Source organism: Panthera tigris, chromosome D4 (assembly GCF_018350195.1).
Source record: "Panthera tigris isolate Pti1 chromosome D4, P.tigris_Pti1_mat1.1, whole genome shotgun sequence".
Taxonomy (NCBI): Eukaryota; Metazoa; Chordata; class Mammalia; order Carnivora; family Felidae; genus Panthera; species Panthera tigris.
This window is the reverse complement of record NC_056672.1, coordinates 11,609,204-11,634,173: the sequence shown is the minus strand read 5'-3', so window position 1 is coordinate 11,634,173 and position 24,970 is coordinate 11,609,204. Positions and strand designations below refer to the sequence as shown.

At 49.9% G+C, this 24,970-nt stretch overlaps 1 protein-coding gene across 1 annotated transcript; it reads right to left on the bottom strand.

Annotated features, from left to right (window-relative positions):
* FXN (frataxin) lies at positions 1-23,588 on the bottom strand. Its single transcript, XM_042963373.1, has 5 exons — positions 23,406-23,588; positions 15,256-15,353; positions 12,721-12,841; positions 4,133-4,230; positions 1-589 (listed from the first exon to the last, which is right to left on the bottom strand). The coding sequence occupies exons 1-5, from the start codon at positions 23,571-23,573 to the stop codon at positions 439-441; spliced, it is 636 nt and encodes a 211-aa protein (XP_042819307.1). The 5' UTR covers positions 23,574-23,588; the 3' UTR covers positions 1-438.
* Positions 23,589-24,970: the final 1,382 nt, after the last annotated feature.

Here is a 24,970-nt window from a genome sequence, read left to right as displayed (position 1 = left end):
TTTATAGGCAACTCTTTAATGAGGCTCATCTGGGGACAGAAAGATGAGGCCGGCCAGCTGCTTTTCACGTGGCTTTTTGCAGTTGAGTCCTTCAAAGAATGAATAGTGAAATCAAGTCACTTTTCTCCTGGAAGTTTCCCTTCTGATTTTTCCTGGTTGTAAGGCTACATACAAATGTAGGAGCATATGGACGATTATAAAAGAGAAGTGATATCCTGTGAGGGAGGAAACCGGACAATAAATCCAGAAACAAACCGTGGAAATTAAACATCTGAACCTGGGGGAGGGTGGGAGGCCACGCATTCTTTCTAGGGCGCCATTCCCAGCAATGCAAGTGTCCTCAAAGGCGGCAATGGAAAAAAACCAGACACTCGGCGGCAGGACGAAGGAGGGGTCTTGGCATCACAGCTCTTAACGTCTTTGGAATTGGGCTGGGCGTCAGGTGCCTTTCCCGGAATAGGCCAGAGAAGATAAGTCCAATTTGGTTTTCAAGGCTTCCGTCAGCTCGGTGGTCAGCAGTTGGTGGAGGGACACGCCATCGTGGGCGTACACCCAGCTCTCCCCAGTCCAGTCGTAGCGCTTCGGCCCGCTGCAAGACACAACAGATCCTCAGAGGGTCTGCGCGGAGAGATGCTGACCCCCACACGCGGCCACCCAGACACCGGCCGCACTGACACTCCAGCTAGTACATTTCACAAGGCAGACGCCTGTCTTGTCTCGGGGTCTTTCTTTCTGAGACCAAGTACACAGTGAACCCTCCGGAACGATTCACGAGTCCTGAAAACGTCTGAACCCTCTCCATGAGTCTGCAGATGACATTCTGAGCTTTTGCTTTTCCCAACTCACGTATGATACGTGCTATGTCAGAGGCGGTGGGTTTTTTTTTTCTTTAAAGTTTACTTTATTCTTTTTGAGAGAGAGAGAGAGAGAGAGAGAGACAGACAGACAGACAGACAGACAGTGTGTGAGGGGGAGGGGCAAAGAGTGAGAGGGAGACACAGAATCCGAAACAGGCTCCAGGCTCTGAACAGCACAGAGCCCGATGCAGGGCTTGAACCCACGAACTATGAGATCATGACCTGAGCTGAAGTTGGACACTTAACTGACTGAGCCTCCTAGGCACTCCAGAGTGGTTTTTATTTTATTTATTTATTTAAAAAAATTTTTTTAACGTTTATTTATTTTTGAGACAGAGAGAGACAGAGCATGAATGGGGGAGGGGCAGAGAGACATGGAGACACAGAATCTGAAACAGGCTCCAGGCTCTGAGCAGTCAGCACAGAGCCTGACGTGGGGCTTGAACTCACAAACCACGAGATCATGACCTGAGCTGAAGTCGGACGCTTAACCGACTGAGCCACCCAGGCGCCCCCAGAGTGTTTTTTAAAATTATGGCCATTTGTGTACCACTGGCATGATTTGTCCCTTACCAATATTCTTCTTCTTACTATTATTTTAGTACCTTCATAACATGTGCAACCACGACCTCTATCTACCAAAACCCTTCACCCCGCAAAAGGGAACTGTGTATCCATTGAGCAGTTACTCCCTCACAATCCTCTCCCCAGCCCCTGGCAAACATCTAAACTATTTAAAAAAAAATATTTTTTTCCTTAATTCAATTTTTTTTTAACGTTTATTTACTTTTGAGACAGAGAGAGAGAGAGCATGAACAGGGGAGGGTCAGAGAAAGAGGGAGACACAGAATCTGAAACAGGCTCCAGGCTCTGAGCTGTCAGTACAGAGCCCGACGCGGGGCTCGAACCCACGGACAGCGAGATCATGACCTGAGCCGAAGTTGGACGCTTAACCGACTGAGCCACCCAGGCGCCCCTTCCTTAATTCAATTTTAAGCCAACGAAATGGAGAGTTCCTCCACCTCAAGCTCACCCAGGGAACAAGAGTATCCATCCATCCATTCATGCTGGGATGCAGCATCTGTGTGGGCCTGGGCGAGCTTGGGTTTTGACGTGTGGTGTCATTCCAGAGGTGCAGAACTGTGCCCATCAGTCCTGCCTCCTCTCGGCCTAGTGCAGGGGGTGGGGGGGGGGTGGGCAAGCCAGCAGACAGTGCTGGTCCACCGTAATGCCCCAATGGGGGTGAAGCAGAGAACCCCAGGGGCCCACGAGAAGGGGCGCTGGGTTCACCTGCACACTCAGGCAGAGATCTCCCGAAGTCAAGACTGGGGGGAGTTTGCCAGGGAAGAAGGACGCTTAGAAGGGGAGCATCTTTGGGGGCTATAAAAACATGAAAGGTCTCTGTATTATCAACCAAATGCTGGGGTTTGAACCCTTGCCTAATAATGGAGATGAGAGGGGTAAGCCAAAAGGACAGAGGGCTTGGTTCAATATGCACAACCTGCTACATACAAAGTATCTGGGCCACATACCAAGAGCTGACAGTCTGGACCAAATCCACGGAACACACGCTTGGCCCCGGTGTCTGATTTGCTGCCGGAGTGCCAGGTAGACCGTGAGAACCCCCCAGACCCCTCCACTGCCCCCCAGGGCTTGGAGTCAAGACACTGGCATCCCGGTGTCCACCCAGGCCTCTGCTGTATCCCGTCCTACAACTTCCCCGAGTGGGCAGGGTGGCCAGGGAAGGCCAATGTTTCTACACCCCCCAAAAAGCTGTCATCTGAAAAAAGCCCCCAAAATATCAGAAATGCAGCCCCATGAAAGATTATTTTGGGCGTGAAAAGTCCAGTGGAAAATAACCCTTTTTTTCCTTGGGGAACACAGCACCTGTGATAGTATGTGGCTCCTTGGCAGATTTTCTTTCCAGATTCCCATCAAGAATGACAGTCTAAACTAGCCTGGGCTAGGAGCCCATCACTGGCGGGCTTTTTCAGCCTCCAGATACAACATGGAGGGAACTGAGCCATCACCGGGGGATCCGGTGGCCTGCCCGGTATTTATACAGCCACCGGTCCCCAAAGGTGATGGCTGCGTTTGAATTGGTCCACCCAGTTTCTCGTCCAGTTCCTCCGGGGGTGAAGGTAAGCATGGACAGTTATCACCACTCTGGTGGGGGTTGGGACAACTGTTTGAGGCCAAAGAGAACAGTGTGATTGGCCCACACAGGGTAAAACATCCAACTTCAAATAAACTGGCTGGGTCTAAAAAACCAATGCAATCTGTAAGGGGCCTTGCTAGAAATGAGTGATTTCTGGGATTGTTTTTGTTAAATTATAACCTACTTCCTCGATGAGGTTGGGGTGAAGGAGGCACAACGCTTTACTTATTTTGAACCGATAATTACACACCCTTGCATGATAAACAGTATAATATTAACTGCCTAAAAATTATGTGAACGTTGGGACAGGAGAACAGTTACAATTTTTTTTTTAATGCAAATACTACTGGGCTTTCAAAGAACTCCGTCCTGGTTATATTTGGACCTTTCCCAATTCACAGTGTGTGTTCTCTTTGGAAGTGCTAACGAATGGCCCAGGAAGGCTGGTCTGAGAGCTTTTTGTGAGTGTCTCTCTATAACTCTCTAACAACCACCCAGACGGATCCAGATGGATCCAGACGGATGAGGGACCCTCTCTCCGTGCACGTTCTCAGGCCTTGAGATGCAGCATGGGCGGGGGGCCTACAACACAATCTTTTATTCCACTGGATTGAAAAAGGTCAGTGGGAGAGGCAGGAGGGATTCAATGCCCTGGAGTCGAAGCTTAAGAGGCTCTCCCACCTCCACAGGCCAAGCCGCCTAATTCCGTGGAGGGAATTCAACCGACCTCTAGCGGAGATGCTCAAAACAAGCTAGAGGTCAAACTTTAACCTGCTCTGAAGACGAAGGGTAACTCCTTCCAATGCTGCAGTATCACAAGTTGGCTTTTCAAAAGGCCGGGCAATGATTTAATAGAGAAAGACAGTCCGGGCCAGGTTCTGAAAAGTTCTAAACTGTTTGCTTCTGATCTCACGGACATCTCAATATCCGCCAGATGATTGGCAGACAGAAGGTACAGAAGCAGAGTTGACCATCCTACAAGGATGGGGGGAGCGCAAAGCATCGGGAGAGGTGTGCTTACAAGCGCCCGCCCACAAAGTGGCACCCCCTTTAAAGGGTCCGCGACGCCACATCGCACGCGAGCTGAACACCGCCAGGCTTTGACTTCGGGACCTACCTGGATGGTGAAGACAGCCAGATCTGCTTGTTTGGGGTCTGCTTGTTGATCACGTAGGTTCCTAGATCTCCACCCAGTTTAACTGTTAAAACACCACTCTAGTGGATCAGGAGGAAAATAAAAGACAAAGTTAGCTCTTGGGCACAATTGCTTCAGACCTGGATACGGTCCATTTATACAAGCACACAATATATATACACCCTGAAGAGACGTCTTTCGTGTATAGAATCGGCAGGTCATGTGGAAAGCACACTGCTCTCCGGGCAAGACTGTGATTAATCACAATAATCCTTGGACCTCATCCTGCTTTCTCTTACTCCCTGCGAGGCCAGCAAGGCAAGAATTATCATTATTCCCCTTTCGAGGTGAGGACACAGCCGCAGCTTGTCTGAGGTCTTACAGCTGGCAAATGGGAGGCCCCGAATCCCGCCTGCTACCTTGGTTCCCTTAACTACCAGCCAGAACACACAAGAGGGCTTTAAAAAATGCAGACACCGGGGCGCCTGGCTGGCTCAGTCGGTGGAGCATCTGACTCTTGATCTCAGGGTTGAGAGTTCAAGACCCACGTTGAGCATGGAGCCTACTTTAAAAAAAAAAGGCAGACACCAACTCCACCAGAGAGCCATGTCAGCCCAAACATCGGACAGGACAAGTTCATTACCAAAACAAGGAAAAAATGCAAGAAAGAAAGAAGTAAACTACCTGCTTTGCTTGTCTTACAAGAGCAATCTTAGGGGTGCCAGGGTGGCTCCCTTGGTTAATCATCAGACTTTGGCTCAGGTCATGATCTCGTGGTTCGTGAGTTCGAGCCCCACGTTGGGCTCTCTGCTGTCAACACAGAGCCTGCTTCAAAAACTCTGTCCCCACCCCCCCGCCTCTTTCCTGCTCTCTCTCTCTCAAAAATAAATAAACATTAAAAAAAAAAAGAGCGATAACGTTTGCTCTGCTAGTAGAAGGCTGACACTCCAGGCTAGTTTTATTCTCAGACCCTTCCCACACATCTCACAGGCTGCTCTCAAGGGCTTTATTTTCCCCTACAAGAGGCCTGAATTCTTTAAAAAACGAGTTGGTCCATCTTCGCTCAATAAGTGCTCATTTAAATTTGAAAACACTCTTTCAACAAAGGGGCCCTTTACTCCCAAGGTCTGAGGTCTCTTTAGAATGTGCAGGATCTTATAGCAGCAGCTACACAGCTCAGTTCCCTTTACTGGAGCTGCTGTGCAGGAGGGAGGCTCTCTCAAGGCTCCCCGCCCGAGGCATAACCCGTGCAAACACACGGCCACCCTTCTCTGGGCTTCTAGAGCCCCTGTCCAATCAAGAGGCCCCGAATACTTCTGAGAACACTTTGTGTTTGGTTCTCAAACACAAAGAGCTATTAAAAAGGTAGACCACAGTAATAACAATAATAATAATAATAATAATTTAACTGATGGGCAAGGGATGAGGAGGACTCTATTGGGCTATATATATATATTTTATCTTTTTTTTTTTTTTAATGTTTATTTTTGAGAGACAGAGTGCGAGCAGGGAAGGGGCAGAGAGAGAGGGAGACACAGAATCCAAAACCAGCTCCAGGCTCCGAGCTGTCAGCACAGAGCCCGATGTGGGGCTTGAACCCACGAGCTGAGTTCATGACCTGAGCCGCAGTCAGATGCTTAACCGACTGAGCCACCCAGGCTATTTTCAATAACATTTTTTCTGATTAAAAAAGAAACAAAAATCGCACAGACATCAGGAATACAGAGAGTGTAAATAAAATGAAAACATCAATAAAAGTAGTAACCACTAACATCTAGTACCCCACTCTGTGCCAGGCTCGGTGTTTGGCATTTTGTGTAAAAGTGTTTCCACCGTGATCGTGACCATCAGAGATGGGAATCGTTATTCCCGTTTTACAGGTGAGGGACACAGGGACCGGGGAATAAGGAATACGTAGGAACTGAGAGAGCTGATCTTAAGTCCAGGTCTGTGTGGGTCCAAAACAGGTTGTTCCTTACATAACACGAAGTGCTCTCTCAATCCCATGAACCACGGATATAAGCTGTTCACTCTCAGGCATGTCTGCCAGTTTTTAAATGCATTCTGAAAAGGGCTGGGAGCAAAGGGTACATAAGTTTGTTTTTAAAGTTTATTTTTTATTTTTTAAATCATCTGTACACTCAGTGTGGGGCTTGAACTCGTGACCCCAAGATCAAGAATCACATGCTCCACTCACTGAGCCAGCCAGGTGCCCCATAAGTACGTCTTGTAAAATTTTTTTTCTTGAAACCCACCTTTACTATTTTGGTAGAACTACCACCTTTCATTTACTTACATGTGTCTTAAAACGGTACAATTCGGGGGCTCCTGGGTGGCTCGGTTAGTTAAGTGTCTGACTCTTGATTTTGGCTCAGGTCATGATTTCACGGTTCGTGGGTTTGAGCCCCACGTCAGGCTCTGCACTGACCGAGTGGAACGTGCTTGCGATTTTCTCTCTCTAACCCTCCCCCCGCTCTCTTTCTCTCAAAATAAATAAATCAATAAACATTAAAAAAAAAAAAAACTGTACAATTTAGTAGTTTTTAGTATTTCATAACGTGTTTTTCATTTTCATTTCATTTAGTATTTCATAACGTGTGCAAACATCATTAATTCTAGACTATTTCCATCACCCCAAAGAGAAACCCCGCAGCCAAAAGCAGTCATTCCCCATTCCTTCTCCCCCCGTACATACTTTCATGGCTTATTCTTTCATGAGATACCGGGCTCAGGGGTTCAAGATGTTCACTGTTTCCAGTGTGACCTATCTGGTCCTTCAATGCCCCGCCGTGCCTCCTTGTCCCCCACGATGAAGGAGGGGTAGGTGCAGAGGAGAGAACAGAGAGTGGGGTCCGAGTCTCAGCCCTGCCCCCTTCCTCAGGACAACATCTGTGCTGCCTCCTTCAGAGACTCTGTGCACCGATGGAGGGGCGTGGGTGCTCCCTGTGCACACCCCTGATCACTGTCGTGCCTTAGAACAGGAGACCAGTCAGGGGTGGCAGATCCTATTTGCTCAAAGCCAAAATCATCTCTTTCCAACTCAGAACCTTTTTTTTTTTTCTTGTTTCATTGAGAGAGAGAGCGAGCACGTGCGTGAGCAGGGGGGTGGGCAGAGAGAGAGGGAGACAGAGCCTAAGCAGGCTCTGTGCTGACCTAGAGAGCTGATGCGAGGCTTGAACTCATGAACCGTGAGATCATGACCTGAGCCGAAGTTGGACGCTTAACCGACCGAGCCACCCAGGCGCCCCTTCCAACTCAAAATCTTCTGCAAGGATTCCAGGGAACTGGCTGCTCCTTCACAAAGAGCATATTCATAAAGCAACTGTGAGATTTCTTCCAGATGCACAGGCTGCAAGCTGTCTCCCACCACCTCCCCGCCCCCTGCGGGCCCCAGCAGCTTCTCTGCAGCACCCCTTCCCCCCCACCCCCAAGACCAGCAGCCCCAGCTGAGGCACTTCTGGCGTGGTTACCCTGACACCCCGCAGCTGGGGCCAGAGCCTGTGCGTGGGTGCCCCCACAGCCCTTCTGTGCCTTCCTCCCTGCATCTGAGCCACCCGCCTGTTAGCCGGGCACAGACCCCCTCTCCTCCACCACTTCAAGCACCTTGAGTGCAGATTTGTCTTTTCTTTTTTTTTTTTTATGTTTATTTATTTTTGAGAGAGAGAGAGAGAGAGACAAAAAAAAAAGCCCGAGTTGGGGAGGGGCAAAGAGAGGGAGACAGGAATCCGAAGCAGGCTCCAGGCCCTGAGCTGTCAGCACAGAGCCTGACGCGGGGTTCGAACCCACGAACAGTGAGACCATGACCTGAGCTAAAAGTCCGGTGCTTAACGGACTGAGCCACCCAGGCGCCCCGATTTGTCTCTTCACCCAAGCGCCTTCAGTGTGCAGCACATCCGTTCTCTGTGCAAAATACCGGATGGACGCAAACCTACATCGGCGGAGGCGGGAACGGAGCGGAGGGTGACCAGGCACGGTGATAACGTGCGTGACGTTAAGGGCCAGGTTACACAAGGCAGAAGGTCTCAGCACTTAGTCCCCACCCTCCTCCTGTTCTTTGTGTGTCAGTACTTTTCCCCTGTGGAGCCAGCGGCTGTTTCCAGAGGAAACTGGCAAGAGGAGGGAAGGAGCGGAAGGAAACTAAGCTGCCTTACTGGGTCACCAGGAGTTTTAATGCTTTCAGAACCGGCCCCAAGGAGACCAGATGAAGCGGGCTTTTTGTTCATTAGCATTATTCCTTAAGGGGCAATCGGAGACTGCTTTGGGAGTGTGGGCGGACTTAAACGCAGAGGAGGGCAGGGGAAGTGGGGAGAGAGTTGAAACAGTCAGTCGCTGCTGACCCGGGCACCACACAATCAGAAGAGCCCTTGGCCGCAGCGGGTGGCGGCTTATTCCTGCCAGTCAGTATCAGCCCTCCACATATGGCGGCAAAAGGAGCAATTTCCGCTGTCGCTCGCTCACTTTGTAGCAACAGACACACACGGGATGGCAGGCGGAGTCAGGCGATTTCATGTGTACGTGGCTTCCCATACTCCAAATACAGATACAACTTCCTCTTAAAGAATAAGAATAATGAGCATGTAGCATTTTAAAAAATCAGTCCCTAATAGAAATCGGAGAGGTGGAGGGATGTCACTGACTACAGCTGAAGAACCTGCCACTCCCAGGAGTTAAGCTCATTCGCTTAAGGACGCTCGCTGGCCAGGGGCATCTGGGTGGCTTCGTGGGTTAAGCATCCAACTCTTGATTTCAGCTTAGGTCATGATCACACGGTTAGTGGGTTCGAGCCCTGCGTTGCGCTCTGCACTGACAGCATGGAGCCTGCTTAGGATTCTCTCTCTCTCTCTCTCTCTCTCTCTCTCTCTCTCAAAATAAATAAATAAACAGTCAAAAAAAATTTTTTTAAAGGACTCTTGGAAAGAAAATACAAATCCAGGATGAGAAGCTAGATGCTTTGTCTCCATAGCCAATAAAATGCTGCCTCTGAGCAAGGGTCCGTGACCTGGGACCCAGAGGTGGTGTTCAGGTGTCTGCGAAAGCCCCCGCTGCAAAGCTGAAATTGTACTCATAGGTGTTCGGGGAAGATTTTCTCCGGAGAAGGCCCAGAAAAGGTTAAGAAATGTCTGGCTGCGATATGCCAACAGCTTAGTGAGTAAAGAACATGACTGCAAACCAATTCTCATCAAAATGTCAGGGGCCAGGGCTCCACCAGGCACAAAAGGAAGGTGGCTTGGAATCAACCCCTCAGAGAGCAGGGTGCTCTCTGGTCAGATTTCGCCGGTCACGAGCAGCAGACGCCACGGAGGCCTAGGGACGGGCGGTACTTTCCGCTCTGGTGGTGTCCCCTCTAATGGCAGTGCCGGTGGGGGTGAGGCCTGGACCCAGACACTGACCCCCAACATTACCCACCCCACGGACAGGAAGATGCAACAGTCAGGAGCTGCTCACGTCTCCTACTGCACAGGGAGCAAACAGAACGGACGTATTCTTGTGCCTGTTTGGATTACCACTTTGATCTGTCTACTCGGCCAGTAGCAAGTTGGGAAAATACCGATGATGCTGACCGGCATCAGTGGAAGTGTGTTTTGTTAAAGTAAGTGGGCGCCGTTCCATGTACGTACTGAATCGACACTTGTTAAATCCCTGTCATGTACTTGGCCGTGTTGCGGGTGCTGGGGACACCCAGAATGGACGGTGTCCTGGCTGCCGAGGCGCTTGGTCTAGCCATGGGAGCTGATGTGTAAATAGACAGAACACGGGGCGATCGGTGCTCCATGGAGTCCTTCTCAGCGTCCTGGGCAAGAAGGTAAGGGCAGTATCTGCCTGGAGCATCTAGGAGGACTTCCCAGGGGAGGTGATGCCCAACCGGACCCTGGGGACAGGGAAAGATGGCACCCCAACAAAGCTCAAGTAATAGTGTTACAGGTGTTCTATTGCCTACAATGTAGTTTCAATAGATTTATATGTGGAATATATAAGTTAGGTAGCGCCTGGGAGACTAATCAGGAATTCACACCCCAGGGTAGATAGCATTTCAAAGTTCTTCTTCTTTTTTTTTTTTAAGTGTCTTTTCTTTTCATCTTTAATGTTTGTTTATTTTTGACAGAGATAGAGAGGGAATGAGGAGGGGCAGAGAGAGGTAGAAAGAGGATCTGAAGCGGGCTCTGTGCTCACGGCAGACAGCCTTATGGGGGGCTCGAACTCATGAACCGTGAGATCGTGACCTGAGCCGAAGTCGGACACTTAACCGACTGAGACACCCAGGCACCCCAGCATTTCAAAGTTCTTTATCAGAAGTCCCAATAACAGAGGCAGCTACTATATAAGCCTTTAGTTTCTACATCTATACTAGAGAATTTCCTAATTAGCAAATGATTTGTTAGAAGTAATTTTCCCCTGGTGAGGAGAGTGATACTGAAGGTTTTTCTGGCCAGAAAAACACAGGTGCCTCCCTTACTGGAATGGTTTACAGAAAGCCCAGCAGCTGGGTCACTCTTTAGAGAGAGACTCCGCAGGGAAGATTCAGGAAGGTCCTGTGGCCCACCACTGACCAGGAACATTGGCGGCCTGATACAGGGAGGTAAACAGAATCCCGCTCCAAGAATACTGCCCCACGTGCTTCTAATGAAAACACTCGTGCAAAATACCCGAGTCACTAAGTAATCTCACTAATCTTATAAGAATGAGTGGTGGGACTGTTTCTGTGCCATTTAAAAAAAATTGTATTTCTTTTGAGAGGGGCGGGGAGGGGCAGAGAGAATCCCAAGCAGGCTCCTCCCTGTCAGTGCAGAGCCCGACGCAGGGCTCAAACTCACAAACCATGAGATCACGACCTGAGCCAAAGTTGGACGCTTATCCAATGTCAATGAATGTTTGTATGTAAGGCCGAGGTCAGCCCGAGACTCGGTTTCCCTCTAAGTCCAGCCAGCCCCTGATGGGGAGGCCGGGGGAGAGGAGAGCTGTTAACGCCCCAGCTCCATCAGCCCACAGGCAGTCAAGCTGGGGAGGCCAGTCTGTAATGGTTCCCGAGCAACTTGCCTTCTGAGGCTGTCCGCACAGGCATTTCTAGAGCCCTACCCGGAAGATGCTGCGTTTTGAGCCGACCGCAATCGCCTGGAAGGCATCCAATCCTGTCTCGCCCCGTTGCCTCTGTTTTGGCCGCGAAGTCCCTCCCTATCCTTACAACCAGGCTTGAAATCTTCCAGACTCTGCTACCTACTCCATCCGGTGGAGTCCCTTTTCTGTTTCCACGGCAATATCCAACACCATTTCTATCACTTACGCCTGACAGCTGGTCGTCCTAAATAATTCCATGGTTTAATCCAAAATGCACACTTCATGACACTTCCAACTATTAATTAACTGCTGTCAAGAGGATTAACCTCCGTGGGGGATTTTCTCCTGGCTAAGAGGGAGCTGGTCCCTAAAGCCTCAACAGAATTGTAAATCCAAAGGTGGCCCCTTACTCAAGTCTGCCACCCGGTGGTCAGTCGGTGCACAGCAGCACTGCCTTGGCTTCCGGGATCTGGGGCTCACGCCAGCTGCATATTAGGATTATCTGGGGACTGATTACAGAACTTTATTGTTGTTGGTTTGTTTAGAAAGAGAGAGAGCACTGGCGAGCAGGGGAGAGGGGAAGAGGGAGAGAGAGAATCTTAAGCAGGCTCCATGATCAGCATAGAGCCTGACATAGGGCTCAATCCCACCACCCTGGGACCATGACCTGAGCTGCAATCAAGAGTCAGATGCTCAAGAGACTAAGCCACCCAGGTGCCCTGATTATAAAAACGTTAAAAAGCTCCCGTGCCTCGCTTGGGACATACTCCCAGATAAAAATCTCTAGGGGTGGGACCCAGGGTGCACATTAGAATCCCAGGTGAGCTTTTCAAGAATTTGCTTCCTGAGAGTACACCCTGACCTATGAATCAGAATCTCCAGGAGTGGGACCCAGGTCTGCGTGCTCTGAACACATCCTGCTTAAGCAGAAGTCTAGCTCAGGCTTCCCCAGGCCTGCATCAGAGGCCTCTTGCTAGACAAACATACGCCTGGGTTCTTCTCCCATTTACCTTTATAGGTATTGAGTGGAGCTTGAGAACCACTGTTTGCAAGAAGAAATAGGACTTAAGGAGAAACAGAGGCTGTGACTTGCCCAAGGTCACAAGCCTGGTGGAGCAAGGCTGCAACACCGTCTCCAATCTTTCGGTCCGACACGTAACCGCACGCTGCTGGATGCTTGGCTCCCCTAGAGGGGAATTCTTTATTTTAGTGAGCTAGAATTCTTAGGGAAGAAGCAGAATAATGAAAATAAGCAAAGGGGCGCCTGCATGGCTCAGTCAGTTAGGCATCCGACTTCAGCTCAGGTCATGATCTGGCGGTTCACGGGTTCAAGCCCCGCGTCGGGCTCTGTGCTGACAGCTCAGAGCCTGGAGCCTGCTTCTGATTCTGTGCCTCCCTCTCTCTCTCCCCCTCCCCTGCTCATGCTCTGCCTCTCTCTCTCTCAAAAATAAACATTGAAAAAAAGTTATTAAAAAAAAAAAAGAAAGAAAAGAAAAAGAAAATGAGCTAAGAGGTACCCCAAATGAGACATCATAGTCTTTCAGTGTGTAAGGTTTGTCTGCGAGGTCTTCAAAAAACTCTGCCAAGGAGTCCAGTGTCCTCTCTGCCAGTCTTTCGTAGGTGGTCTCATCCAGAGAGCTGCAGGGGAAACACAAAACACATGCTTCCTAAACAGCTCCATTTTATTAATGTCAACCTGGCTGATGGATTCATTGATTGACTGATTCATTGTAATGGCTGATTGATTGATTGATCCATTCATTGTAAGCTTTACCTCCAGCATGGGGCTTGAACTCACGAGATTCAAGAGTCACATGCTTCACTGACTGAGCAAGTCAGACGCCCCGACATATTTATTTTTTCCTTAAATTAAAAAATACACGGAAAATAGTTAACATGTACAGTGTAAAAAGTTAATCAACATGAAAAAGTTTATAAGGAAGAAAACTTTTTTTCCCAAATAAGCAGCCCCATCCATGGTCAACTACGAGTAACAGTCTCTTCTGTATCTGTCCAGAATTTTATATTCTCTTTTTTTTTAAAAGACCTTAGGGAGGGTCTACTATTAACATTTACTTATTTTTTTTATTTATTTTTTATTTTTTATTTTTTTTTATTTTTGGGACAGAGAGAGACAGAGCATGAACGGGGGAGGCGCAGAGACAGAGGGAGACACAGAATCGGAAACAGGCTCCAGGCTCCGAGCCATTAGCCCAGAGCCTGACGCGGGGCTCGAACTCACGGACCGCGAGATCGTGACCTGGCTGAAGTTGGACGCTTAACCGACTGCGCCACCCAGGCGCCCCAACATTTACTTATTTTTGAAAGAGAGAGAGAGAGACAGAGCATGAACAGGGGAAGAGCAGAGACAGAGGGAGACACAGAATCCGAAGCAGGCTCCAGGCTCTGAGCCGTCAGCACAGAGCCTGATGCGAGACTCGAACTCCTGAACCGCAAGATCATGACTTGAGCTGAAGTTGGATGCTTAACCGACTGAACCACCCAGGCACCCCTTTATATTCTTTTTAATACAGAAATGAAGCACTGTGCAGTTTTTATTTAATATATTCTGGAAATTGTTCCATATTAGCCCATACAGATTTTCATGGTATTTTATGTTATTTATTGAACCTGACTCCTTCAGCCGGACATTGTGCTTATTTCCATTGCTTTTGTTATTAAGATTTATACTGGGCAAACCACAAAGTGGGAGAAAATTATTTGCACTACATGTATCTGACAAAGGGCTTATTTCCACAATATAGAAAGAACTACAAGTCGATAAGAAAAAGAAAACCCAATAGAAAAAAAGGGTAAAAAAACTTTGAACGGGAATCATTTTTAGAAAGATATCCAAATGGCCAGTGCACATATGACAAGGTATATAACTTTATCGATCTTCAGGAAAATATACATTAAAAAAAAATCACAATGAGGGTGCCTGGGTGGCTCAGTTGGTTGGGCGACTGGCTTCGGCTCAAGTCATGATCTCACAGATTGTGAGTTCGAGTCCACGTCGGGCTCTGTGCTGACAGCTCGGAGCCTGGAGCCTGCTTCAGATTCTGTGACTCCCCCTCTCTCTGCCCCTCCCTGCTCACGCTCTGTGTCTCTCTGTCTCTTAATAATCAATAAACGTTAAAAAGAAAAATCACAACGAGATGCCAACAGAATGATGGTTAAAATAGAAGAGACCGGAAATATCAAGAGTTGATGAGGAAGCGAACCAGCCCCTCTCCATTGGGTGTGTGTATGTGTGTGTTTGTGTGTGTGCGCTCGTGTGAAAGGAGGGTCCATGCGGACACCAGTGGCAGGGGGCAGACTGGAGCAGTGCTGGGGAGCTTTGCACCAGAAGCCACTGCGTCCTCCTACCCATTGGGCTGTATTTCCCAGCGTCCCCTGCAAATAGCTGTGGCCATGTGCCCATGTCCTTCCCACTAAAATGTGAGTGGGTGACAAGCCATTTCCAGGGCTTCCATGCCCTTGTCCCTTTCTGTGGGATGGGCGGGGTGACCGGCCTCCACCGTGCAGGGGACAGTAAGGTACTGACAAGTCACAGGAAGGTGGAATAGCCTGGCTGACCGAATCACTGCACAGAGGCATGCCCACCCTGGGATGTCTGCACACAGGGACACAGACCACTGGCTTGAGCTGTTACAGGTTTGGGTCTCTTTGTTACTGAGGCTTGGCCTACCCTAATTGCTAAGTCACCCAAGAGAATGATAACAAAACTCTGGAGACAACCTAAATGTCCAGCAACAGGGGATGGGTTAAGTGAACCACGGTCGGTGTATCCAGAAAGCTTCATATTATTTCCTTAAAAATAATGTGGTAGGTCGGTGGTGACGTGGAAAGATGCTTATGAGTGCTGCCCTAAGGGAGATAACAGGCTTTGTATGGGATGGGCTTCTTTTTTTTTTTTGGTAAAAAAATGGTAAGAGAAAAGGAAAAAATTAAAAAAAAGATAATATGTGCACGTAGGCCTATGTCGTGTATTGAGAGAGAGGGAGGGCACGGGGGAAGAGGTCTCTGATGTGCAAGGTGCTTTATCTTACCCAGGGTCGCCCAAAGTTCCCGCTGTCCTCATGTTCATCAGACAGACACTCTGGTTTTTGACCTTCACAGTCTGACCGAGGCGGTGGCCGCACAAACTCTAAAAGCCAAAGTTAAGAAGAACGTTACCATTTTTCAGTGTATTACAGTCCGTGAATGCATGGTTTCACCGCTCCTACATTCGAGGATAACCACATTCAAGTTTTCCAGGAGTAGTTCTTTCTTTCTTCTCTTCTCTTCTCTTTTTTTTTTGTTAATTTATTTGAGTAACCCAACGTGGGCCTCAAACTCCTGACCCCGAGATCAAGAGTTGCCCACTCTCCCGATGGAGCCAACCATGGGGCTCCTCCAGGAGTGTTTCTTGGGAAATGTTTTCACGTTCTTTACGTACATACATTACCTGGAGTTCTCTCAGGCTCTCTCTAAGCCTGTGCTGCTCAAAATAATAATCCTGAGCCACAGGCAGCTATTTACATTTACATTTATTGGAATAAAATTTAAGAAGTCAGTTTCTCAGTTGAACTGGCCACGTGTCAAGCGTCCTGAGGTCTCGTGTGGCTAGTGGCACACAGAACACAGTCACCACCACAGGAAGCTCTACTGGGCAGCACTGCTCTAGGCGACTAGCACAGGCCAGGCACGGAGGCATCAGCAAAGCTCCCGGAGTCTGACGAACACAAGCAACAATGAACGGTAAGAGGCAGATGTCTGCTGATGTCCAGAAGAGAGGATCGGACCTCAGACTGGCAGGTCTCATTAACACGATCTGCAGGAGACCATGGGACCTGTTGATTGATCCCAGTCCATAACGTCTGAGTGTCCAGGCTCCTATCTCTGAAGCAGCCAACGCTACTGATCAGCTGGAGAGCCAGATGACATAACCAGAGGAGAGTGACAGACACCAGAGGGGACCCCGGCTGAGGGACCTGCCCCAGTGTGGGAGGGGATGGAGCCTATAAAGGGAGAGAAAAGTGATACATCTGCAGTGGAGATGATGGAGAAGGGGCCACAGGGCCTTGTGACGGCACTCAGCTGGACCTCATCCTGAGAAGACATCCAAGGGCTTGAGGGGCTTCGTGGCAAGACTCACATTCTCCAAAGGTCACTCTGGAGCACGGCTCAAGGCTGTTATTCTCATGAGCCATCAATGTCCTTGGCAAACTTGGAAAGGAAAAGACAGAGGGCATGGGGCTGAGAAGTGAACAGACAAGGGGGAAACAGAAATGCAGAGCACAGAGGGCATGATTTGATTTGATTTTTTATTACTTTTTAATGTTACTTTTGAGAGAGAGAGTATGTGTACATGCAAACAGGGGAGGCGCAGAGAGAGAGGAAGACAGAAGATCTGAAGCAGGATCTGTACTTACAGCAGAGAGCCCTATGTGGGGCTCGAACGCATGAACTGTGAGATCATGACCTGAAGCGAAGTCGGATGCTTAACTAACTGAGCCACCCAGGCGCTCCCAGACGGCATGGTTTTAACTAATTTTTTTTAATGTTTATTTTGAGAGAGAGAGAGACAGAGTGCGAGCCGGGAAGGGGCACAGAGAGAGGGAGACAAAGAACCTGAAGGAGGCTCCAGGCTCTGATCTGTCAGCACAGAGCCTGATGCGGGGCTCGAACCCACATACTGCAAGATCGTGACCCAAGCTGAAGTTGGATGCTTAACTGAGCCACCCAGGCGCCCCAAAGTGAGCATGATTTTAAAAGGTTGGCTCTGAAGAAGTGAGAGAACCGGCGTGATAGCCACACATTCTAGAGTGTTCACCGTCCCCTTGGTGTTGATAGAAATGGACGTGGTTAGTCCTCATTACAATCCTGTGAGGCAAGTACTATTATTATAGTGGTGATTCGCGACAGTTATGCTCTATAAAGTCACCAAGAATGCTAGATTAGTGAGCTGCTCCTAAGGGAAATACAGGCTTAGGGTACTGCTGGCCTCAGGTCACATTTGACCAACCGATCAATACATAACCTTGTTTTACATGTGCTTCTGTTTCAAGGCATCTTGTTTAAGGGGCACCTGCGTGGCTCAGTTGGTTGAGCATCTGACTTCGCTCACGTCGTGATCTCACGGTTCGTGGGTTCGAGCCCCGCATCGGGCTCTGTGCTGACAGCTCAGAGCTTGGAGCCTGCTTCCGATTCTGTGTCTCCTCTCTCTGCCCCTCCCCCGCTTGCACTGTCTTCTCTGTCTCTCTCTCTCTCTCTCTCAAAAATAATAAACCCTAAAAAAAATTTTAAAGACATCCTGTTTAATATATATTTTTGATTCATGAACACTGTGCTCGGGGCCAACGGCACCGTAACTCAGGCCGTGAATGGGGCCGATCCGGGGCGCTTGTCTTCTCCGCGAGGCAGGTAACAGCCTTCTTGAGCTTAGACGGCACTTCAGCACTAGGCTGGGGGCCATTTTAAACGGTGAAATCAGCAACAAAATCACAACAATGCAAACAACGCGCCACTGAGCAGCCGGTGAATAAGACACTTGTTTACAGTGTGGGGGCTGAGAGACAAAGCAGGGAGTCACCCTGTTTGACCCGGGGTGGGAACATGCAAGCGGGGGGCGCCTCCAGTGTTTTGCTGCTCTGCGTGTGCCCAAGCGTGACCGCAGAATCACCCTGGGTATCGATTTGGGGGTTACAGATATATTTTATTGAGTGGGTGAATTCACAAGTACAGGACCCATGAAAAATGAAGATGAGACTGTATTTGTATTTCACAGATGAGGAAACTGAGCAAAGTCACACGGAGACACAGAGACAAGGCGCAGGAGCTGGGATTTGAACCCAAAGCTGTCTGGCCCTAGGGTCCGGGCCACAAAGGAAAGAATCGTACGCCTGGGAACCGTACAGAGTTTCAGGCATGTAAGGGAAGTTTGAGACTAGGGGCTCAGAATTTCCCTCCTCTCCAGGGTCCTCTCAAGTCCTGTCATGTCTCTCTGATACCTTCACACAGCCTTCTTTTCTCTTTTCATTCCTGGCTCTGCTTTTTGTATCTCTGATGGCTGTCCTTGGTGGGAGGTTCGGGCTAATGCAAGTTACTCAACAGCCAGGAGTGGAAGTCTACACTCGGCTGTGTGTAATCATCAAAGGGACTGTTGCCAGAAACATCTTGCTGGTCTCTTACCCGTTCTCCCCAACCCAACATTCCCTGGGTACCTGCTTAACCATTCAGACCCTCTGTTTCCTCCTCAGGAGGCAGGGATCAGGGAAGAAGCCCGCTCTGCTAGAGGGAGGCAGATGGAATCTGCAGCGCTGAGGGCTGTGTTAGGGGTGCTCCCCCCTGCAGCCTCCCGGCAGCCGCCCTCCCTGCTTCCAAGCCACCTGGAGCCCTTGGACTATTGCTCTGTGATGGGTCTGCTAACCCTGAGTCTCCAGGGTTCAGTCGGTCCCTGAGCTCAGCACGGGAGGCATCTGAGGAGATTCGGGATGGTTGCTAGGCCTACAGTCTCCGGCTCCAGCCCTGGAACCGCACGACCCAATGGAGGACCAGCCCCGGTGAGGCCCGGCCTGGGGGGCTAGCAGGGAGGACAGCCCTCACTCCGGGGGCCCCCCGCGGCAGAGCACAACACTGGAAGAGTGACTCAGTTCTCATCCACCGCCGGGGAGCGTGGACTGGTGTAACCACTGTGGCATCAAGTGAGTTGAACATTTGCTGGCTGCTCACGTAGCCAATGCCATTCTCGGGAATTCATCCAGAAAGGGCCTCTGTCCGTGGCCAGGAACGCCCACAACAGCACAATCCGTGCCAGCTGCGCCACGGCGGGATCACCCGGATGTCACCAGAAGGAGACTGGACAGAGTGTGATGTACTCACCCAATGGGCTACTACCCGGCAGAGAAAACGAATAAATGACAACTGTGCGCATCAGTATCGATGAGGCTCAGAAACAACCCTGAATGCAAGGAAGAAGTCACAGCGGAATAAACGCAGCAAAATGTTTTTTAGGGAGACATATGTAGGGGGTGAAACTCTAAGAAAAGGAGGGGATGCCTGACAGAATTCAGGAGAGCAGATTCCCTTCAGGGAGGACTGGGGGTAGCGGGGAGAGCTTTCAAGGAACAAGCAATATTCTAATCTCTCTCTCGTTTTTTTTTAAATGTTTTTCGTTAATTTATTTTTGAGAGAGAGAGAGAGAGAGAGAGTGTGAGGGAGAGAGTGTGCACAAGCAGGGGAGGGGCAGGGAGAGAGGGAGACACAGAATCTGAAACAGGCTTCAGGCTCTGAGCCATCAGCACAGAGCCCGACGCGGGGCTCGAACTCATGAACCGTGAGATCGTGACCTGAGCCGAAGTCGGACGCTTAACCGACTGAGCCACCCAGGCGCCCCAGCAATATTCACTCTCTTCATCTGGTGGTGAAAACATGGGAGTTTGTTATTAACCTTTAAACAAGATAGACATTTTATATACACTGTTGTATGTATAAACGCACATACATTGTCTGTGGAAGACAATAAAAATGAATTTAAAGTGAATTAGGGATGCAGCCCCTGGGTGGCTCAGTAAGTTAAGCATCCAGCGTCAGCTCAGGTCATGACTTTATGGGTTTGTGAGTTCGAGCCCCACATGGGGCTCCATGCTGACGGTGCGGAGACTGCTTGGGATTCTCTCTTTACCTCTCTCTCTGCCCCTCCCCCACTCGCACTTTCTTTCTCTCAAAATAAATCAAATAAACCTAAATAAAGCGGGGCGCCTGGGTGACTCGGTCTGTTAAGTATCCAACTCATGATTTCAGCTCAGGTCATGACCTCATCATTCGTGAGATCAAGCCTCTTGTCGGGCTCTACGCTGAGAGTGCAGAGCCTGCTTGGGATTCTCTGTCTCCCTCTCTCTGCCCCTTGCCATGTGCTCTTTCTTTCTCTCAAAATAAATAAAGAAAAATAAAGAAAAAAGAAAAAAAAACAAAACAAAGTTAATTAGGGCATAACCTGCTTGCCAGGCCTAAGGTCAAAAGATCATGGGATCATAGGTGAGGATCTTGTCCCTCTACAAAAATTAATGTCTATAAGCCCTCCAAGGTGTGCAGCAAGGGCTGCAGCAGGGGCTTATGAAGTTAGGTCAGAGGTGATGACATCATCTCCTCCTTGGAGGGGCCTCCTGTGTGACAAAGAAAAGGCTGGAGGACCAGCTCCGTCCCACTCTCATTCTCAGTAGGGTCAGGGGCTGCATGATGGAACCAGAGGCAGCCCTGGGCCACGGAGCCGCACACTTAGGTGGAAGGCATTTCTGGGGATCCTGGCTTCTGACGGTTCTGAAGAACCGACAATCAGAAGCTTAACACGCTCTACTCCAGAGCTGTGTGTGTGCAGAAGCCGCGAGCCACACACGCGTGGCCATGGGGCGCCTGGAACGTGGCTGGTGGGACCAAGGACCTGGAGTGTAAACCTTACACGATCGTCATTTAAAAATGATACTTGAGTCAAGTTTCTGGAAAACTGAAAACATGTTTGGAACAGCTCGAGCGTGTGACTTTGTTTTTCAATAGTGAACTCTGCGAAATGGAAATGAAACGTTTCCACAAGCAATTCAGCTTAAGATCTGAGCTGGCAGGTGCTGAAGTGTGCAAGCTGAATTTGTCAGAATGAGTACTAAAAAAGAATGCTAAGTGATTCAATGACTTTTCAGTATTGATTAAATGTTGAAATGATATTGTGAAAAGCTAGATTACATGAATGTGTTGTTGACATTTTTTTAAAAAAAAGTAAGCTCTATGCCCAACATGGGGCTTGAACTCAGGACCCTGAGATCAAGAGTCACACGCTCCACTGACGGAGCCAGTCAGGTGCCACTTTGTGTTGTTGAAATTAATCTCACCTGCTTGTTTTTACTTTTTCCATGTGGCTTCTAGAAAATTTAGGATTACACATGTGGCTCCCCTCCCATGTCTGTTGGACAGTGCTGGAGAAGTAGGAACGGCAGTAGAGAAAATAAGGATGGGAAGAGGCCCCCAGAAGGAAGCCAGGTCCTGATGGATTCTGGAGTGCATGGGGACTTTCGGGGCCAACCTGGGGACAGTTAACGCCTTGACAAAATTAAACATGGCGGTCCCAGTTGCCACCGTCATTGAGCCAACTCTTCAAGTACTAGGAATGGATGAGGGAGCCTCGTGATAGACAAGTTCAGCAAACCTGATTAAGTGACTGTGGCAGAGGAGGCCTAATGGGTGACCCAGGGAGCTAACTACCTCCCAACCTCCCAGTTACCCCCAATCCCAGTGTGTGCCAGGGCCTGCCTCCTGGGTGCTGGCTGTGAGTTGGGCACGCTGCTGAGTCAGCAGCCCTTCAGCCACTAAATGCCACCCAAAAGACCATGCCGTATGTTGTCACTGTCCTAAATGAAAAACTGCTGGCAACCCTTGGCCCACACCAGCAGGGGTCCAAGTACAAGCTAGGGCAGCTCCCCGTGGGAGCGGCATAGAAGGAGAGGGGTAACAAGTGTCTGTGTTCTGCGCTGGGGCATCGTGGGACCAGCATGGCCATAACCGCCTATTTTTCCTGAGAGTCCTGGGAACCCAGTATCAAGGTCCCAACTCTGAATATTGGCAACCAATCCTAACTTGTCTTCAAACACGGCCAAATAGTAGGGCGGTGGGAAGTTTAAGTCTGAAGTCCAAATTCCAAGGGCAACTGAGTGGCTCAGCGGGTTAAGTACTGGACTCTTGATGTCGGCTCAGGTCATGATTTCACGGTTGGTGAGTTCAAGCCCTCTCTCTGGCTCTGCTCTGACAGCTCTGGACCTGCTTCTGACGGTCTCTCTCCCTCTCTCGCTGCCCCTTCCCTGCTCACGCTCGACCTCTCTCAAAATAAATAAAATTTTAAAAATAAAGTCCAGAGCTCCACAGGCAATCTGAGTTGGATTTCACCTGCCTCCGTCCGCGTGGACAACCCACCTGGCATTACCAGCCACTCAGAGTGGATGTCCGTCTGCTTTCCTCCCCCAGGCAGGCAGGTTCTCCTGCGGGAATACCCTCCCCTCCCTCCCTGGCCATCTTCAAGACCCTGATTAAACACCGTGTCCATCCTGCCCTGCAGTCTTCCTCAACCCCACAGCCGTTCTTTCAGCTTCCTCCTTTCAAGTCTGGGGAGTTACTGGGTCAGACGCTCCTTTGCATTCTCCAGGGGAATTAACTTTCAGGGCTGAAGACTTTATATATGTTAATCCAAAGTAATCCTTACACCAGTTAGGCCAAATGGGCTTTACCCTTTAAATCTCTTCACAGAAAAGGAAGCCAATCCTCAGAGAGGTTCCAGATCCGCAGAGGTCACACAGCTCCGGTGAATCGAACCAGAATTTGGAACGCAGGCCCAGTCATTTTCCAAAAGCTTTGCTGCTCTAGCTACTGTACTCCGCAGCCTTGACATTTCCACCTCGCTTGAGGAAGCATTTCTTTCGGAAAAGCCCGTGCTTGAAAACATCACTCTAATTGTGTGTGTGTATACATATTATTATATTGGTACTATTATACTGTACGGTCTTATTATTTTTTAAAATTTATTTGAGAGAGAAAGGGAGGAGCAGTTGAGGGGCAGAGAGAGAGGGAGATAGCGAGAATCCCAAGCAGGCTCTGCGATGTTAAGAAAGGAGCCGGATGTGGGGCGGGAACTCACAAACCAAGAGACCATGACCGTATCAAGAGTGGGCCACCGACTGAGCCACCCAGGCACCCCTGTACTATTTTATTTTATTTATATATATTTATGTGCCATACTGATATTGTATGTCACACACATATATAGGTACATTACAGCATCCAGTACAGTATCTAGTATCGCTTAAATTGTTCTCGAAAAGCAAAGTGGCGAGCTTGGAGACCACCACGGCCTCCGAAAACGGATCTGCGGCCCCCTGCGTTGCGTTCCCCCGCAGTTGCATGGCAGGATACTGCCCCTTCCACCCGAAAGCAGAAGCCGGTGCAAATGCGACCCCGGGAAACAGAAGGCTGAGCGGGCGGCACCGCCCTGGGCAGCCGGAGCCGCGCGCTCCGCCGCCGTCCGGCCCCCCCGACCCCCGCCGAGCGCGTCCCCGGCCCGCGGTTCCTCCGGAGCGGACGGGGCGCGCGTGCCCGGCGCGCGTGCCCGCAGCGTCCTCAGCGTGCGCGGCCTCCCCCCTCCGGCGTGCGGCCCTGAAGGCTGCGCGGCGCGGGTACTCACAGCGTGGCTGGGTACGTGGGCTGCGGCCGTCCGGACTCTCAGACCCCGGCGGCCGTAGAGCGGGGCGTCCCTCTTCGGCGCCGGGGCCCCCGCGCGGGCCCGGGCTGAGCCCCCGGGCGCCGAGCGGGCCAGGAGGCCGGCGGCGGCGCGGCGCCCGAGCGTCCACATGCTGCTCCCGCAGTCCGCGGCCGCTCCGCCCTCCCGCTCGGGGGACGCCGCGGCGACACCTGGTGGCCGCCGGTGGAAGGCATCGCGGCTCGGCCGGGCGCTCAGGTCCCCTCTTCTGTTGGCTGTGGGAAATGGCCCAAGGTTAGACCTCAGGAAGAACTTCCCAGCGCGGTACTACCTCTGTTTCACGCAAATGGAGAGCGCGCTTCTTGCAGAGCACACAGCTTACCCCTTAGGCAACACAGTGAATGCGTAACCAAGGTCCCTGGTGTCGGAGACCTAGTGACCTGCTGCTGATTTCTAGCCAGGAAGGATTTGAGAGCTGCAGTCTTGCCACGAACTGGATGGGGTGCAGGTCTTGAAGCCGCTTGCCCACAGCAGGTTATAGCAGTTAGGAGCGGGCAGACAGGAGAGGGATCGCCTGGTTTAAAAGCGAACTCTGTACTTCCCGGCGATGTGACCAGTGCGCAGGCTCATTAACTTCTCTGTGCCTCATCTGTAAAATGGAGTTTATTAAAGTTTCTACTTCTTAGGGTTATTTTAAGGGTAAAGTGAGTTCATCTGTGTAAAGTGTTTTTTTGTGGGGGGACAAGCCCTAGACCCTGCTAAGCGTATGGTAAATATTAAGTTGTTAATACACCTTAAAAGACATTTTTACTTTAGTATGTTGCAAAGGAATACAGATTGTGAACGTTTCTTTCATAGCTTATATATGCTTGAGAAAATGGCAAGTGCGCATACCAGAGAATGTCATTTTTATGGGGAAGATAGTGGGCAGAGGAGATCGATAGTCGGCGCTAAAGTTTTTCCAAAGCCTCCTTGGTACTTTGTGAATAGTGGAGGTAAAACACGTGTAAATGTGTGGGACACTAAATGACAAGGTTCAAAGAGGAACCCAAACTATCGGATATCAGCATTGAATGGGAGAGTATATACAAGCAGGGGTGGGGACAATCAAGGAAGCCTTCATGGAAGAAGTGGCATTTGCACTGGGCCTTGAAAAATAGGAGGGGTGGGATCTGACAGGCTATCAGAGAGGTTGTCCAGGGCATTCTTTTGGATGAGAGATATTGTCTTTCCTTCAGTTAACTGTAAGTCCTTTATTGAGCACCTGTTATGCCTATTCCAGGCGTGGAGAGGCCATGTCCCCCCTGTAAATGATCTGCAGATACATTTGATAGTTAAAACGAAGTGAGGGTTGGGGGGGGTGTGTGCTGGCATCTAGTGGGTAGAGCCCAGGGATGCTGTTTGATAACATGCTACTGAGAGGATGGCCCCATGCAACACAGAATTATCCAGTTCAGAATGGTAATGGTGCCAGGGCTGAGAAGCTCTCACTAGAGCGAAGGGAAGTGTTTTGGCTAGTAGCCCCAGCCCCAGCCGCTGTTGCACTGATA